General features: G+C 51.8%; 1 protein-coding gene across 1 annotated transcript in view; it reads left to right on the plus strand.

Moving 5' to 3' along the window:
* LOC103018074 (secretin receptor-like) overlaps window positions 1-18,394 on the plus strand; it is a 59,146-nt gene that overhangs the window by 23,792 nt on the left and 16,960 nt on the right. The window contains exons 4-7 of the mRNA XM_057537727.1: window positions 3,943-4,046; window positions 10,237-10,334; window positions 11,555-11,687; window positions 13,684-13,837. Of these exons, the coding sequence (XP_057393710.1) occupies window positions 3,943-4,046; window positions 10,237-10,334; window positions 11,555-11,687; window positions 13,684-13,837 (489 nt within the window). The remainder of the gene's footprint in view (window positions 1-3,942; window positions 4,047-10,236; window positions 10,335-11,554; window positions 11,688-13,683; window positions 13,838-18,394) is intronic.

An 18,394-nucleotide genomic window follows, 5' to 3' on the forward strand; every position in this document is an offset into this window, starting at 1 on the left:
TCACACCGGGCCCAGGCTGGCCTTCCAGGACACTTACTTCCGCTGTGCCCTCTCGGCTAGGCCCTGCTGGTGAACTCTGCCCTCCCTGGAAGCTTCTGGCAAAGCTGCAGTTTATACGGGTTCCCTTCATTTCAGGCAAGGAAGTGAGGAGGTCGTCTCAGACAGGGGACACGCAGGGACTAACGCTGGCTAAAGCCCTGTCACGTGCCAGGCATCTTTAGAGATGTGAGCTCGCTTAGTCATCACAAAACCCCTGCAAACCACAGACCTTTTCCCTGCGCTTGACCCAGTTATGGAGTAAAAATAACAGCGTCTACGAGGGGTTTAGCCGTTGCCCTCAGGTTCACAGCTGGGAGGTGGGGAGGCGGGGACTGCAGTTTCCCCTCTCTGCCACACGGTGTCGCTGTGGGGCTGCAGGACCCGCCACCTGCCCGTCAGCACGGAGGCGCTGCCCTTTGGGTGCGATGCCCGGCGTCCGGGGCTGGTTGGGGGACGGGGCTGAGGGTGGGTGGATCATCTCAGCCTGGGTCCCACTGTGCTCATACCCAGCAGCAGGTCCAGGGCATCGGCCAGCCCAGGAGCGTAGGTCGGGACAGTCCAGCCTCAGGTACCGAGAACCATCCTCCCACCACCCCTTCCCTCCCCTGGAGCCATCTCGGGTCCGGGGTCTGGAGGAAGGCTTCTCGGTGGTGTCCCGAGGGTTCCAGGGCTCCCCAGCCAGGGCAAGGACGGAGCACCCAGTGAGGACAAGCTGGTGCTCCAGACCCTTCCTTTTGAAAGAAGAAAGAAACAGAATAGATTAATTCTTTCTCAGGGCACCCGCTACATGGGCCCAGACGGAATGAGTGTCTGTGTGATTGGGGAAACTGCAGCCTGGATTCTGCCTCCAGATATTTGTCTGTCTGTGCCAGGGCCTAGAATGTTCCATCTAGGATGCAGTCCTTTGATGCTTGAAAGGGCACTGGTGTTCCAGAGTTTCTTATTAAAAAGCACACTTCCCGAGTGGGGTCAGGCCCTGGCTTTTTTTCCCTTCTGTCTTGGTGGGGATGGGAGCCTTATAGCAGCGGAGATTCCTAACCTGACTAGGGTCCTGGGGGTTTTTGAGAATCAGATAAAAGCTTTGGCCTGGCTCTTCCCCAGACTGCACACACGTGTGAACAGAAATGCTGACTGTAGTTTCAGGGGCCCTTGAGGTGTTCACTGACCTGAACTTGGGGCAGAATCCCTTACCTGTTAGGCATTAAACCCAGGGGAAGTGGGTGGGAGGAAGGGGCTCCAGAGGGAGCAGTTGTCTCCTCTGCAGTTGTACTAAGAGCCCTGTCAGCAGAGGGCACTGCCTTGTTTACTGCTCTGGGCACCTGGCCTGGCTCACACGCAGCATCATCTTGGGAATCCTGTGGGGTCTGTGAAGAGAGGCCCCCAGACAGGCAGCCCAGCCTCCAGGGACACGCTGTCCGATAACCGCTTCTGGATTCCAGGCGGGGTGTGGGCTTTTAATTCAGCCTTCTCATCCAGCCAGTGTGCCTTTGACCACCACTCTCCCCTCTCTGACAGCCGCGCTTGCCTGATTCAATGACGGAAACCCTCCGCCCGTCCCCTAAACCCCCAGACTCCAAGCCGCACCGTCCTGGCCCACTTCAGAGCGGCCCAAAGCAGGCGGGAAGCAGCCCCGCGGCTCCCGCCTGCCTGGCACCAGCCCGAGTGGCGTGCGTGTGCCGTCGCCTTTCCTGCCGCGTCCTGCAGCGCGGGCGATCACGCCCACTCGGCACGGGGCGGCGATGCGCCTAAGGGTACGCAGCGACAAGGAGCCAGCGCTGGGTTTCGAACTCGGATCTGGCTGGTTCCGCACCAGCGCTCCCGGTGCCACGGGCCATCCTAGACCTGGCACGCCTGGAGCCCAAAGGCCTCGGTCTCCTGCTAGAGCTGCCCCTGGGACCTCAGGGAGAGGGCCAGGCAGGAGGGCCGTGCAGTGATGGCCCACGTCCTGGCTGCGCACTGTTGCCCAGTCCTGGGCCTTGGTTTTCTCGTCTGTGAGATAGGTCAGCAGCACCTCCCTCAGTGGGGCGCTGTGACGATGAGATCAGAATCCGTACGTGAGCCTAGTGGCTGGTCCTAGAAACGCCCGCCATATTTCTCCAGCTCAGTGGAACCCTGAGAGCCAGTGGCCCAGACCCTGGGGCCTGTCAGAGAGGAACACACCAGGCCCAGCTGGGGTGGCTGGGGGCCCTGGACAGGATACTGGTTAGAGCGAAAGGGGCAGCAGGGCTCCTGTGTACAGCATCAGCTCCCTGCACCCCCGCAGCCTCCACAGCAGCCAGACCCGGGGACCGGAACTCGGCCCTCCTCGGCAGCCCGGAGAGGAGGATGCAGCTGGGCCGGCCGGTGCAAGCAGGGCAGCTCCCCCAGCTTCCCCAGACTTCCTTCTTGGCTGGCAGCTCCTCTACCCCAGTCTTCGGGCTCCTGTTCTAGGAGCTCCTCGTGGGCGGGCTCTTCTCTCTCCTCTTGTAGAAATGCGTGGAGCAGGCTTTTCATCCCCCCCCCCCATCTGCTTTTCTAGCCAGCCAGCCAGCCTGCCTGCAAATGTTTGATGAGCAAGCGCTCTGCGCGGGCCCTGGGGAGCCTTCGGGAACTGTCGTCTGCCAGGGGGGCAGGGGGGCCGTTGTCACCTCCGTGTGGGGTGCAGGCTGCAGCCGTGTGCTGGAGGGGTGGGGTGGTGAGCCCCGGGACAGGGAGGGAGGGCTGCGGCTACCTTGTGATTTGTAACGCGGAGAAACGCAGAGGTGTGGCCTGGCGTCGTGGTTACAGGGCTAATCATTCCCTCCTCAGGGGTGGCTGCCTGGAGGGCTGGCTCTGCTGGTCTGCAGATGCTGGCGAGCAGGGTGCGAAGTTGGATGTAGAATAGAACCTCTTAGGGCAGCAGTAGGACCCGGAGCCTGAGGAGGGTTCACTGTGGGCGGGGCTGGGTCCTCACCAGCCAGGCAGATTCTCTGGGGGACCCACCCATTAGATGGCTGCAGGGCCTGGGAGCAGGAAGCCCAGGAGTAAGAAAGGGCATTAGAGCAAAGCCTGCGGCTAAGAGTATAGGCCTGAGCCCCGGGGTCCAAATCCCAGGTCCCCCATTTACTGTGGTGTGACCTTGAGCAAGTTATTTAACCATGGTGTGCCTCAGTTTCCCCAGCTGTAAAATGGGTGTAGTATTTACATGTTACAGTACATTTTACTGTAAAAGTAACAGTGCTGGCCTCCTAGTCTTGTTAGGATTAAGTGAGTTAATACCCATCACACGCTTAGAACAGTGCCCAGCACGAAGCAGTGACCGTGTAGCACGTAGCAGTGACCGTGTATTGTTACACTAGAGCATGAAATTTTATAACTGAGTAAATACACAGCCGTTAGTGTGAGATCAACATTGTTTGATTCAAGGTGTGTAACCTGCTCTTCTTAAGCACTGCATCCAGCCTCTCTCCTCATAGGAGACACTGCAGTGCCTCCCAGCTTGAAGGTTCTCCGGGGGCACCCAGGGAATCGAGTAGTGATGCTGGAAGTTCTGCTGGGCCTGGGCCTGGGGCATGTGTCAGTCGTCTCCCTCACTGTGGAGCTCGGTGCCTGGCACAGTGGGCGTGGGGCGGGGGCCAGAGGGGTATCGGGGCAGGGCCGGCCAGCTTTGCAGGTCGACGTATCCGGGAGCCGAGGGTCTGTCCCACGCTCGCGCATCCGCTCTAGGCCATCTACCTGCGCACCTTTCCCACTACTTTTCCTGACTGACTCTTACTAAGGTTTCCAGGGCCAGCTGGGCCAATTGCAGCTGCCTGTGTGGTTCAGAGAAAGGGACAGGGTGACGGAAGGAAGCTCCAGCTGCCCCTGAGACGCGGCGAGGGCCCCTGGAGAGCCGGCCTTGGGTCCGGTCCCCACTGCTCACCGCAGGCTGCTTGGCCCCCACAGGTTCCATATTTCGGAACTGCACGCAGGGCGGCTGGTCAGAGACCTTCCCCAGGCCCGACCTGGCCTGTGGGGTCCACGTGAACGACTCCTCCAACGAGAAGAGGGTAAGCCTGCCAACACCTCCCTGCGGGGCAGAGGTGGCTGGGGGAGGAGAGAGTGAGGCTGGCTCAGGGCGAGGTTGGGGACCCCGGGCTGCCCCTCTCAGCCCCACACCCTCCTCGCTCCCCTGGGCTGGATGGGCCCGCTTCCCCTCCCTGGTCCACCAGCCCAGAGGTGGTGGTGCTGAGGAGCAGAGACTGGGGCTAAATGCTTGGGGTCCGGTGGTGAGTCTGAACCTGCCTGTGACCTTGCGGGTTGGGCAGGATGTAACTTCTCTGTGCCTCAGTTTCTTCATCAGGGAAATGGGGTTAGTAATAGCCCTGACCTCACAGGCTCGTGAAGCTGTGGAAGTGCAGGCAAGGGTGCCTGGCCGCAGCGCCTGCTCACAAATGTCCCTTCTCAGAGGAGCCTCGGGCTCCAGAGGCAGGAGAGCCCGGCGGTGGGCAGGCCTGGTTTGAGACAGGACGCTGGTGCGGTGGGCTCCCTGAAGGGGCCGTCTGGTTCAGAGCCCTTCCCGAAGGAGATGGAGTGGGGCCTGACGTGGAGGATGGAGTTTCTTCTCTCCCAGGTCTTATCATCCAGTTAGGGAAGACACATGAGGTCTTCAGATCCGATGGGAGTAATTTAATAAGGATACCTGTGGTCTTGGAGGGCCAGTGGATGGGCTCTGATCTCTGTAGATTACCATTTCTGTCACTGGCCTATATGAAGACAGGAGGCTTACGTGTATCACGTTTGTAAAGTCCATAAGGTTAAGAGGGATCATTTGTATAGTGGGTGGCAGGACGGAGGTTCGAAAGTGACAGAAATTTCCAACTGGCTTCGTAAGCTAATGTGGCTCACGTAGCTGGGGATGCGGAGAACGGGCCTCAGGACCCTTTCGTGAGCAGTACCCCAAAGCCACCCAGGACCAGCTTCTTTCTGTCTCTCCTCCTGCTAGCCTGGTGGGTTATCCCAAGGCTGGCTCGCTTCCTGTTGTCAGGTGACTGCCATTGGTGACTGTAGCGCAGACTCCCCAGGCCTGCCTGTCCAGCAGGAGGGGCAGCCTTACTTTTCTTGCTAACAGCAAAAAAGTTTCTTACGCAAGCCGCCAGCAAGCCTGTCCTCACGTCTCACTGGCCCAACGTGACTTGAGCCTGTCCACCTCCAGACCATCCCTGGCAGAGGGTTGGGACACGTGCTTGGCTTGGACCAGCAGTTCTCAAACTTTCTGGCCTCGGGATCCTTTTACACCCTTGGGAGTTACTGAGGGCCCTAAAGAGCTTTTGGTTTTGTGAGTTATGTCTGTGAAAACCACATATAAGGACTGTTGGCTTAGACTAACCAGCTGGGCAAGCACGGAGCCCAGGGCCTTAACCGCGTTATTCACGGCCGGGTTGGAACTGTAAAATGCCAGAGGAAGGAGCAGAGATTTAACAAAGATAAATGCGGGCTTCCCTGGTGGCGCAGTGGTTAAGAATCCACCTGCCAATGCAGGGGACACGGGTTCGAGCCCTGCTCTGGGAGGATCCCACATGCCGCGGAGCAGCGAAGCCCTTCGCCACAACTACTGAACCTGCGCTCTAGAGGCCGCGAGCCACAACTACTGAGCCCTCGTGCCACAACTACTGAAGCCCGTGCACCTAGAGCCCGTGCTCCGCAACAAGAGAAGCCACCGCAGTGAGAAGCCCACGCACCGCAACCAAGAGTAGCCCCCGCTCACCACAACCAGAGAAAACCAGCGTGCAGCAACAAAGACCCAACACGGCCAAAAATAAATTAATTAAATAAATTAAAACAAAGATAAATGCAAAGTTCTGGACTTAACTCAGAAAATCAGTTGTCTAAAATAGTAAAAAGAAGACCTACCGTGGCTTCAGCTCACATAAAAAAATGAAATCGAATCCCTAAGACTGGTGGAAGGGTTTCCAGACCATGAGATTCACTGTGATTCACGGGTCCTTAAATACCAGTCCACAGACAAGCGCAGACTGTCTTTTTTTTTTAATTTTTATTTTATTTTTGGCTGTGTTGGGTCTTTGTTGCTGCACGTGGGCTTTCTCTAGTTGCAGCGAGCGGGGGCTACTCTTCATTGCAGTGAGCGGTCTTCTCATTGCGGTGGCTTCTCTTGTAGCAGAGCACGGGCCCTAGGCGCTCTGGCTTCAGTAGTTGTGGCACGCGGGCTCAGTAGTTGTGGCTCGCAGGCTCTAGAACGCAGGCTCAGTAGTTGTGGTGCACGGGCTTAGCTGCTCCACGGCATGTGGGATCTTCCCGGACCAGGGCTCGAACCCATGTCCCCTGCATTGGCAGGCGGGTTCTTAACCACTGCGCCACCAGGGAAATCCAAGGCTTGTGGGATCTTAGATCCCTGACCAGGGATTGAACCCAGGCCCTTGGCAGTGAAAGCGTGGAGTCCTAACCACTGGACTGCCAGGGAATTCCCACAAACTTTTTCTTTTATTCTGAGAATTAAATCATCCTTTCTTAGTGTTGAAATGTCTTTTTCTCTTTTAATCAAATGATGGTGAAAGTATGTATTTGTTGGTTGTCTTTTTGCAACTTCCTGACTTGGCCCACACCAATTGCCAACAGTGGACAGATTATCAGAAAGACCAGGCAAAGCTGCCACTTGGGTAAAAAAAATGGAGTTTGCTTACCGAGAGCAGAGGTTAGCAAACTAGGGCCCTTGGGCCAAATCCAGCCCACCATTTGCTTTTGCAAGTAAAGATTTATTGACACAGAGCCACACCCATTTGCACTGTAAGGGCAGAGTTGAATAGTTGCAAAAGAGACCGAATAGTACCCAAAGCCTAAAATGTTTCCTGTCTGTCCCTTTATGGAAAACGTCTGCTGTCTCCTGATGCAGAGGATAGAGGAGGAGGGGGCCCAGTCGAGACACACAGCAGAGAGATGGGCAGCTTGATCCAGGACAGGCAGCAGCCCTCTGGGGGGTAGGGGGTGCACAGCTGCAGAGGTTGAGGCCTGGGGCAGAGGTCACATCTGGCTTCCTGGGAACAGGGCTCTTTTGGGGTCAGATCTTACAGACAAAGGCGAGCTGGCCAGGGCGTCCTGAGGGTGACCCGGCAGACAATAACCCAGCCACAGGACAGCACGGGATGCTCAGTCCGGACCCTGCACGCTTGTCACCCCATGCCTCCTCACGCTGCCACAGGCTACCCGATGTGCTCCTGACCCGGGGCTGTAGACCCAGGCGTCCCCGGGGTGAGGCCGACGCCCTCAGCTGTGGGACACGTCCCTCACGTGACGAGATCCTAGGCTGACACGTTGCTCCTCCGGCCTTTTGACGTTTCACTGCTCTTTGGCGTCCCCAAGCCTAGGAACCATTCACCAATGCAACCTCTGCCGCTGTGTCTCCCTGCTCGTTGCCGAGAGGCGGCTTCCGGCTTCCGGGGTCGCAGTCGCCTCAGTGCCGAAGCGCAGGGTCACATGGCGGCCGGCCGTCAAAGGTTCCCTCTGCTGCCAGGAAACTCGGTCCATCTGAGTCCAGTGGGCTTTGTGGTTACTCCCCTACCCCTGGGGCTCACAGTGAGGTCTCAGGCGTTTAGTACTCGGCTTCCCTAAGCTTGTCTGTTTCCTGTAGGGTGCAGTGTAGCCAGTTCAGGTGACAGTCACCTTCCCCCCGAGGTGCTCCACTCTACTAATGCTCCTCTTAAAGTAACATACCCAGACCTGGACCAAACACTCCAGACGTTCCAGCGTGGCCTGCTGCACAGCACTGCATTAATGTAACTGAGAAGAGACCTGATTGTCCTGGCAGCTACCCCATACCCATACCTCACACCGGCACTGTCAGACTGCTGCCTCAGACTGAACGGTGGTTGGGGGGGTAGAGGGTGGAGATGGGGAAGAATCAACATGTGCTGCGTGTCTTCCAAGTGCCAGGCATTGTCTAGGTACTCTACCTGATACCCTATTTGTTCTTCCAAAAAGCCTGCACGGTAGATATTATCCCCATGTTGCAGATGAGGAATCTGAGGCTCAGAGAAGTTAAGTAATTTGCCCAGGGTCACACAGCTGGTGAGTAGTAGCAGTCCTGGGTTGGGAACCCTTGTCTCTTGGCTCTGAAGCCTGTGCATGTTCTCTCTGCATACACTTCTTTTTTTTTTTTTTTTTTTTTTAATTTTATTTATTTATTTATTTATGGCTGTGTTGGGTCTTCGTTTCTGAGCGAGGGCTTTCTCTAGTTGCGGCAAGCGGGGGCCACTCTTCATCGCAGTGCGCAGGCCTCTCACTATCGTGGCCTCTCTTGTTGAGGAGCACAGGCTCCAGACGCGCAGGCTCAGTAGTTGTGGCTCACGGGCCTAGTTGCTCCGTGGCATGTGGGATCTTCCCAGACCAGGGCTCGAACCCGTGTCCCCTGCATTGGCAGGCAGATTCCCAACCACTGTGCCACCAGGGAAGCCCTGCATACACTTCTTTAATGCCATGGAGCTTGGGCCACTCAAACCTCAAGGTCATTTTCATATGAACAGCTGTCAGGTTTCCCCAGTAGTATTCTTGTGCCTGTGGTTCTTTGTTTTTTATTACCCTTTTCTTCTGGTTATAAGATAGTACTTACCCACTGAAGAAAAATGAAAAGTACAGAAAAAAATACAAATGAAAATAACGACTCTATCCACAAGTTTATACTCCAAAGTTAACCACTAATAATGTCTAACACACCTCCTTACAGTCTTGTTTCTGTGTGTGTATGAGATTGAACCACATGAGATGGCCAATATGCGGTCTTTTTCGATGTACAGAAAAGGGCAGTTTCATACAATTCAACTTAACACTTTTTTTACATAAAGCAGAAATCACACTGTACGTGTAAAATTTGTATTCTGCCTTTTCAGTTAACATTACATTATGTCCTGACATCTTTTAAAACTCTTGGTAAGCACCATTTTTTAATGCAGTCTAACCTTTGGATTTAAAAGAATTTAGTTAACTATTCTTCTGTTGTTGGACATTTGTGTGTTTTTCATCAAAAATGGTTCTTTGATGAACATCTTTATATATAAATATGCTTTTATATTTCTGATAATTCTCAGAATTAATTCCTAGAGGTAGAGGGGCGGTCAGAAGGAATGCATGTTTCAGAGGTTCTTGATACATGCTACTTTCCAGAGAGACTGAACCAATTTTCACTCCTACTATACCCTCACCTACATAGAATATTAGTACTTTTAAATATTTGTTAATTTGGTTGGTAAAAAAAAAATGGTATGGCATTATTGCTTTACTTTTTATTTCCTTGATTCTTTTTAAGACTGTTGTACAATTTGTTTTTTTTTTGAACCTTAAAAATACAGGTCTTCACATTTATTTCTATATGTCACATTATTCCATTCCATTGAGATCTTCTTGAATCAAAGATGAGCCAATAGTGTGACCTGGCTGCTGAACAAGTAAATGACTGCTCGGCTGCATTAATAAGGTGCAGTGTATAGATCAGGGGAAGTGATGGTCCCACTCTGTTTCTTCCTGGTCAGAGAATGCATCTGGAGCTTTTCAGCTCTCTGGTTCTGGGTGTCTTGTTTAAGAAGGACATTCACAAACTGGAGCATATTAGTTGAGAAACATGGTGAAGGGTTATGGAAAGAGATTAAAGACACAGGGAATATTTAATGCCCAGACGATAAGTGGGGGGCAGATGGGCAGAAGAATTGTATTCAGAAAAGACAGGCCTCTCTGTAGAATCTTTGTCACTCTTCTATAAGTCTAAAGCTATTCTACAGTGAAAATTTTATTTTTAAAATAATAGTGGGCTCTAGGTGCAAGACAAATTCAATTTATTTTCAGTGACTCCAGAAGAAGAAAAGGGACCAATAGGTACAATTTAAAGGTAATAGATTTTAGATTCACTTGAGAAAAAATTATCTAATACTTTGCACTGTTGTATACCCAGTGACTTCTTCAAAAAGCAGTGAGCTCCTCATCCCTGGAGGTATTCAAGCAAAGGCTTGAATTCAGGGTGATGGTCAGGGGCCCTGTGTATGGGATAGAAGTTTGAACTGGTATCAGATGATCCCCAAGGTCTTTTCCCAAGCCAAAATGTCATGAGTCTATGAATGTGTGTCCTTGGGGTGTGAACAGGATAGCGGTCAGAGTTGAAGGGGTTTCGGCAGCCTGGAGCAGGTACACTCTGTGGCAGAAAAGGGCAGGTGCTGCCAGGTGGGCGGGCGGGGCTGACACAGTCCTCTCTCTCTGCAGTACGAGTACCTCCTGAAGCTGAAGGTCATGTACACCGTGGGCTACAGCTCCTCCCTGGTGATGCTGCTGGTTGCCCTCAGCGTCCTCTGTGCCTTTCGGTAAGAGCCCGCTGCCAGCTCTCCGTCCTCCCAGCCTTCCCCGGCACAGACTTCGGGTCTCTTTTAATTGCTCTGACCAGAGAGAGGAAGGTCTGGGTGGGTCACTTTGTCCCCTGTTGATCTAAAGCTTACCTGTGGCAAAACTTTGAAGTTTCTGTGACCTCGTTCATTCCTTTATTCATTTGACATTTACTGAACATCACTAGAACTTACTGCACCAGTTGCTTTACATGTATCATTTCTAATTTTCACACAATGCTGTGAGATAGGTATCATCCCCATTTTACAGGTATATTAGCCAGACTCTTGGTTGCAAGAAACAGAAATCCACCTTAAAACACCTTAAGAAAAACAAAGGTGACCTGATGCACATACTGACAAGTTCAGGGGCATCTGGCTTTAGGTGTGCCTGGATCTAGGTGCTTAAAGGTATCAGCAGAACTGGGTCTGTCTCCTGCCATTTCTTCACCTTGCATTGGCCTCAGGCAGGCTTTACGCGGGGCTGGCACAGACAACCACCAGCAGCTGCAGACGTACATTCTACCAGCTCAGCGACACCAGGGCCAAGAGACCCCCTTCTCCGTTAGTTGCAATGAAAGTCCTGGGGGAATTCTCATTGGCTGGCTTGGGTCACATGCCCATCCCTGAGCCAATCACTGCAGCCAGGTATGGAGCTCTGATTGGTCAGGTCTGTCATGCGGGTAGAGGTAGCATATTCCCCAACCAGAGCTGGGATGCACTCCCCATAAGAAAGCCTGGTTCCTGAAGCGAAAGGAGGGGAGCAGTTAACAGACTTCTGTCCCTACAGCAAGGGGGAAACCTAGGCTTTGGTGGTGAAGGGCTTGCTCTAGGTCGAGTAGCTGAAAAGTGGCAGAGCCCGGGTCTGATTTCTCCCCACAGCCTGTGTTCTTTCTGTGCCACTTGCCCCCTTCCCCACCCCCTTCTGACAATTCTGGGAGCTGGAGGTGGTGGTCGGGGCAGAATAGGATCTCGCCCTTATAACCCCAGCTTTTTTTTTTTTTTTTAATTGCAGCACGAGACAGAGTAGGCTGGGCACCTGGGGGCCTGGGTTCATTCAGGTTCTGCAAACAGGGAGATTTAGAGAGTTGTCACGTCCAGGGCCTGGGTTTCCGTGGTGCGTGGGGTGGGGGGAGGGTGGGCGGCTGAGCCCTGGGCCCCTCCGGCTCTGACCCCTCCGGCCCTGCACCCTCTCCCTCCAGGAAGCTCCACTGCACCCGCAACTACATCCACATGCATCTCTTTGTGTCCTTCATCCTGCGTGCCCTGTCCAACTTCATCAAGGATGCCGTGCTCTTCTCCGACGACGACGTCGCGCATTGCGATGCCCACAGGGTAACACGCCTGCGTGGCCCACAGTGTGGCCAGGCCTGCCTGCTCCCCTGCTGCCCCCGCAGTCCCTGCTGAGGCTGCACTTAATGCCTAGAGTAAAGGGGCCAGCGCTGGGGAGGTTCAGGGAGTCTCATGTCCCCACATGCACAGTCTGGGACCCATATGAAAGCAGTTTGTCGAGAAGCCCATGGGGCTGCTGTTCAACTCCCAGTGTCCCGGAGTGGATTAGCCATTCTGGGAATTAGACGCATAGCAATCCCCTCCTTTCCCTGCTCCTGCCAAGTCCCAAATGTAGACAGATGGTTAAAGCTAGAGGGTTGGGGTTGTAGAAAGAAAAAGGTGAGCATATGCTTGTGTGTCTGCACACCCAGAAGTGCAGTAGAACAATCGTTTTGTTAAATCTAACAACCCTCGTCCTCCTTCTGAAAGCTCAGATGAGTCTTCGTTCATTGCAGCATCACTGTGTACCAGTTGAGGATCCCTTTCACTGTACGTAGCAGAAAACTGTACGTCAGTGCCTTAAACAAGTGGGGGTTGTCCCCACAGAAGCGGTCCACAGACGGGTGACCCAGAGGTGGCTCAGTGGCTCCACGCCGTGACGGACACGGTCCTTTTCCCCTTCTGCTCCGCCATTCCTGATCCCACGCTTTACACTGCATGTTAGCAACGTGGCTGCTGCAACCTCAGGCCTCACCCCATGTTCCAGGCAAAAAGCAGGAAAGTCAAGGTTAAACTTTTTTTCTCTTTGGGAGGCTTTGCCTCTTCCCAAGACTATGTCCACGTCTCACGGGCTAGAACTGTGTCATGTGACAACATCTAATTGCAAAGGAAGCTGGGAGATTGAGTATTTTACTATCATAGTCTCCACAGCAGAAGCCAGCAAGGGAGAAGGGGATTGGAAATCGAGATTGGTTTAGTCAGCCTGCCCGCCACTTCCCACCACTCACATCTGTAATTGCTCACAGATCTGTCAGGTTTGCCTTGCTTATAGTTTTCCGTGTGCGTGTGTGTATGTGTGTGTTTTCTGACTCAAGACTGAGAGGTCCCTCAAGCAGGGCCCCTGTGTCTCAGGGAGATTTCCTGGGAGTCAGAAGACAGATTCAGGCCCCACCCCATCACTGACCAGTGGAGAAGTCCAGCAGTGCCCAGCAGGGAACCTTTCCAGGGTCTACTAACCTGCAGACTAACGAGCCAGCCACAGGCCATGCCTGGAGTCGGAGTGTCTGGGAGGCCACAGGCGGCCCTGGGCGCTCCCCCCCCCCCCCCGTGGACATGGACGTGACCTGCGCTCTGGGCAGCAGCCCTCGGGCCATCCCAGGAGCTGTCCTCTCCTCAGGGAACAGCGCGGTGAAAGGAGAGGAGGCCCTCACGGTGCGGGAATGGGAGCCGTGCTGGCGTAGAAGCCTCGGCCCGACAATCCCACAGGCGTAGCTTCCAGGGATCCCGGCGAGGCACAGGCCTGCCACAAGAGTCACAGCATCAGGCAGGGCCAGCCCTGGCACCCCCCTGGGGTATTCAGAGGCCTGCAGTCCAGACGCAGTGCACCAGGCAGGGTCGTGTACTCTCATCAGTGTTGGCTTGTCCCTTCTTCATCTATTTCCAGGAAAACTAAACCTGGAAAGGATTTTATTAACCTTTTGCTCAGAAATCCCTTTCCCTCTCTAGGCCTCAGTTTCCTTATCTGAAAAATGCCCTCATTTGCTACTGGGAATTGGGCGATGTCTGACCGTTTGACACTTGGCAGCCGGTTCCAGAATTTGAATGCCGTTCCTGCTGCTGCAACAGCCCTTTGGCCATCTTGACCAAGCCTGCTGGCCTGTGGATTTCCACTCTAGAGAACTCTATGAGCCTGGTCTTCTCATAGCGGAAGGCCAGAGGGGATGGCCGTGAGCCCCAGAGGCTCGCTCCTTGGCCTGGCTGCTGACCCCTACCGCACCCCACCTCTCCCGGAGGGAAGCCCAGGGTCTCCAGCCTGGGACTCAGCTGCCTCTCCTTGCAGGTGGGCTGTAAGCTGGTCATGGTCTTCTTCCAGTACTGCATCATGGCCAACTACTCCTGGCTGCTGGTGGAAGGCCTCTACCTTCACACACTCCTCGTCATCTCCTTCTTCTCAGAAAGGAAATGGCTCCAGGGATTTATTGCCCTCGGATGGGGTATGTTTCTCCAGGGGTACGGTGGCTGCATGCTATGTGGGAACGGGCACTGAGGCAGAAGGAGAAGGGTGTGGGTTCCAGTATCAGCTCTATACTTAGTTAAGTTCGTGAACTTGTGTGATCTTAGACAAGTTGCTTGATGGTTAACTCTCTGGCCTCAGTTTGTCTGTCACATGGGAAAAAACAGCTAAAACCTAGCCCCAATTTCTGGCATCCAAAGCCTTTTACAGTTTGATACCCCCAACACTGTTGCCTCGTCTTCCCCAGACGTCGCATCCATACGTCCTCATTCCTGCTTCCTTTTGTATCAGTTAGGGTGCTTTTGACTGTAGGTATCAGAAAACCTGCCTTCGATAGGCTTTACACATCAAAGGAATTAATTGGTTCGTATAACTGACGAGTCCAGGGATTATCAGCTTCAGGTGAGGCTGAAGCCAGCAGCTCAGCGTTTCTTTTTGTTTTTCTGCTTTGCCGCCTGTAACGTCAGTGTTATCATTAGGTGCTCCCAGTGTAACTGCCAGCAGCTCTGGGCTTCTTCCTGGCTTCACTGTTAAATCTGATGAAAGAGAGAGGCCGTGTCCAAGCACTCCCAGCAAATACTCTGAGATTCACTCTGATTGGACCAGCTGAAGTGTTATACACATCCTTGAACCAATCACAGGGGCCTGAGAGAATGGAATACACTGATTGGCTTAAGCTATTCAAACCACATAGCTTCCCAAAGGAAATTCAGGATTCAGTTTCCAGGAAGGAGGGGAAATGGTAGTAAGGCAGCTAACTGCAGGCCCCACTGCTTCTCTTCCCCCTTTCCTTTCTGGTCCATGAAGATGATAATAATTCTGATTTCTTGAGCACCTACCGTATGCCAGGCTTTGAGCTCAACACTTTGCATGCATTATTTAATCATCACAACAACCTCCAGAGGCCTCTTAGAGGAACCTTGGCTCAGAGACATGACATAACATGCTCAGCTCACACTGTAGACAAGGGTAGAACCAGAATTCAAACCAAGGCCTGTCTATTTGCAAAGCCCTTTAACTCTTATTCTGCCATAAACAAACATCCATCTATCCATCCTTCCATCCATCCGTCCATCCCTCCGTCAGTCCATCCACCTATCCATCCCTCCATCCATCCCTCTATCCATCCATCCATCCATCCATCCCTCCATCAATCCATCCACCTATCCATCCCACCACCCCTCCATCCATCCCTCCATCCATCCCTCTATCCCTTCCTGCTTCCCTCCCTCCCTCCATCCATCAATTGTTCATTTGATAAACATATGTAAGTTACCCACTGGGTTCTAGACAGAGTCAGGTTTCTGTGAGTGACTCACAGGCTTACAGGGGTAGTCATGTGTAGTAGCCATTAGCTTCATTTACTTTCCTCTTGGTGCCTTTAATTAAGAAGTGCTCCTGCCAGGAATGCCCTCCACTGTCTTTTCTGCTTGTCTAAATCCTTATGTGCAAGGGCTCTGTCTCCTCATCAGACCATCAGGGAAGTTGCCTGAACCAGCGGAGTTCACTGAGCCCTCCTGCTTCTGAACTCTGGCAGCCTGATTAGCACATGACCCTCAGTCAGCAGGAGATGTGGGGCTCTGCAGATCTGGATTTCCACATAGGCCAGTAGTTCCAGGGAGCCTGGGACAAGGGGCTTGCCTTATACTGCTGACTCTGCCCCAGATGCCCCCACTGTCTAGCCAACTCACTGGGCCTTGACTCCCAGATCTGCCAGGATTTCCCTGTATGAACATGGACAGTTTTGTCATCTATAATGTCAGGATCATAATTTGCTGAACTTTCTTTGAGCACTTCTTTGTGCTCAGAAGGGCTTACGGAGATTACAAAAGCAAAAACAAAAATGGTTCCATCGCTCCAGGGGTTTGTAGTCTAGCAAGGAGACAAAAGTGCATTGTGATAATATCTCCATCATGGGTTTTTAGGAGGTTTAAATGAGATAATGAGAGCCTTCTTTTCTTACTCAAATATATTTTTTTAATATTTGTTTATTTAGCTGGCTGCACTGGGTCTTAGTTGCGGCACACAGGATCTTTAGTTGCAGCAAGTGGGATCTTTTAGTTGCAGCATGTGGGATTTAGTTCCCTGACCAGGGATGGAACCCGGGCCCCCTGCATTGGGAGTGCAGAGCCTTAGCCACTGGGCTACCAGGGAAGTCCCTCTTCCTCAAATATTTATTGAGCATCTACTATATGCCAGGCCCTGGGGATAGAGCAGCACATTAAACAGCAGGGGTTCCTTCTCTCTGTGCCTCTCTGCCTGCACAACCCCCAGGGGACATGAAGGGACTCAGGAAGGTCTAAAGCTGTCTGCGAGAGGCTCTTGTCTTGCAAAAGCAGCGGCCCCTGCCTCAGTTTGTACTCACCCCCCTCCCCAGAGATAGGTTGCTGGAATGAGTATGTGGCCACCATAAAACTTTGCAAAAAAAAAAAATTTTTTTTAAAGTAGGAAAAGAAATTACCGTAGTCCCATCTGTTGAACATTTTCTGGGGTTTCCTTCCAGACTTCTTTTATACTCCCAGTTTTTCCCACATGGTTGCAGTCGTCCTGTATGTAGAATTTTGGATCTTGCCTCTTTCCATGAACACAGAAGCATGCTCTGTATTCTCTCAAATCTTCAGTAAACATTTTTAACCACTGTGTGGATGTATGTAACCAAATACCTATTTTTTGGATGTTTAGGTTGTTTCTCATTTTTCACTGTGATAAATAACACAGTGAGGAATACTTCTGTGGGCAAAGCTTATTCCATGTGTAATAGAGAATCCTGGAATTGGGACCCCTGAGTCAGAAGGCACAAGCTTTTGAAGTTTTTATTGCTTATCCAAAGCTTTTACTTTTTCAAGGTGGCTGGGGTGTCAGTCTGTGCCCAGGAAAGGGTGATACCTCTGGCTTTTATAGGAGCTGCGTCAAACTCCCATTCACTGAGGGATCTCAGACTGGTGGTGCTCCAGCTGGAGCTGCGTTGGAACCACGCAGAGGGCACGTCAACCTGGTTGCCTGGGCCCCGCCCCACAGCCTCGGTCCAGTGGGCCAGCGGTGGAGCCTGAGACTCTGCATTTCTAACCAGGTCCCAGGTGATGCCGATACTGCTGTTGCAGGGACCACAGTGAGAACCACGACTTAAGCCATTATCCGCTTTTCAAACTTTTCCACCGACTCACTGTTAAAGATGTAAGACAAATAATCATAAACAGGTGGCCCTCAGAATCCATGTTTGCCCAAAGTACCCGCAGTTGAGGCAGAGAATTTTTTTTTATCAAAGCCACACGTGTACTTGGTTTAAAGAATTAAATAGAACTACAAGTCTAAAATGAAAAAACAAACAAAAGCAAGCAGCTCCTGAAGAGGCTCCCACTTCTGCCACCAGATGTAACACCCTCCAGCTCTTTAGCTGCTCCCCTTGGTATCTGCTCTCATGTTTCTAAACAGTATTCTACTGTGTCTTGATTTGTCCATCTGAGGCACTGTTTTTTTTTTTACTGTCTATTCACATCCTTGGCCCGCTTTTAAAAAAATATTTATTTGTTTATTTGGCTGCGTCGTGTCTTAGTTGTGGCACGCAGGATCTTCGCTGCAGCACGCGGAATCTTTTTGTTGCGGCGTGCGGGCTCTAGAGCGCACGGGCTTAGTTGTCCCTCTGCATGTGGGATCTTAGTTCCCAGACTAGGGATCCAACCCGTGTCCCCTGCGTTGGAAGGTGGATTCTTAACCACTGTACCGCCAGGGAAGTCCTGAGGTGTTATTTGTTGACTCCTTGTGATTAAAGGGAAGGGTATAAAATTTTTCATATGCCACCTCCATCCTCCCGTTAGAGTCTTTCACAGTTTGGGGCTAAATCACAATATTCAATGTATATATCATCATGTCTATGTAGATATTGTTTACTACCGAGCCAACTGGTGTACATTGATTTTACTTCCAGTATTTAAGTTTTTATATTTTATGGAGTCATTTTTTAATTTAATTTTTATTTTATTTTGGAGTATAGTTGATTTACAATGTTATGTTAGTTTCAGGTGTACAGCAGAGTGGATCAGTTATACATATATCCACTCTTTTTCAGATTATTTTCCCATATAGGTTATTACATAATATTGAGTAGAGTTCCCTGTGCTATACAGTAGGTCCTTTTTGGTTATCTATTTTATATATAGTAGTGTGTGTGTGTTAATCCCAAACTTATGGAGTCATTTTTTATTGACTCATTTTGTGTTGCTGTCATTAATTCTCCCAAATTCTCAACAGAACTGGAAAACCCTCCAGTGCTGGTTCCCCATCATCAAATGCAACAACGTGAAGTCTATTAGTTCCTATTTGTTTGGTTTATTCCTGCTGTATTAGTGTCCTAGGGATGCTGTAACAAGTTGCCACTTGTCTTAAAACAACAGAAATTTATTGTCTCCCAGTTCTGGAGGCCAGAAGTTCAAAGTCTGGTCTTGGCAGGGCTGATTCCTTCTGAGGGCTCTGAGGGACAATATGCTGTATGCCTCTCCCCTTGTTCCTGGTGGTTGGTGGCAGTCTTTGGCCTTCTTTG

Source organism: Balaenoptera acutorostrata, chromosome X (genome assembly GCF_949987535.1).
Source record: "Balaenoptera acutorostrata chromosome X, mBalAcu1.1, whole genome shotgun sequence".
In the NCBI taxonomy this organism is placed as follows: Eukaryota; Metazoa; Chordata; class Mammalia; order Artiodactyla; family Balaenopteridae; genus Balaenoptera; species Balaenoptera acutorostrata.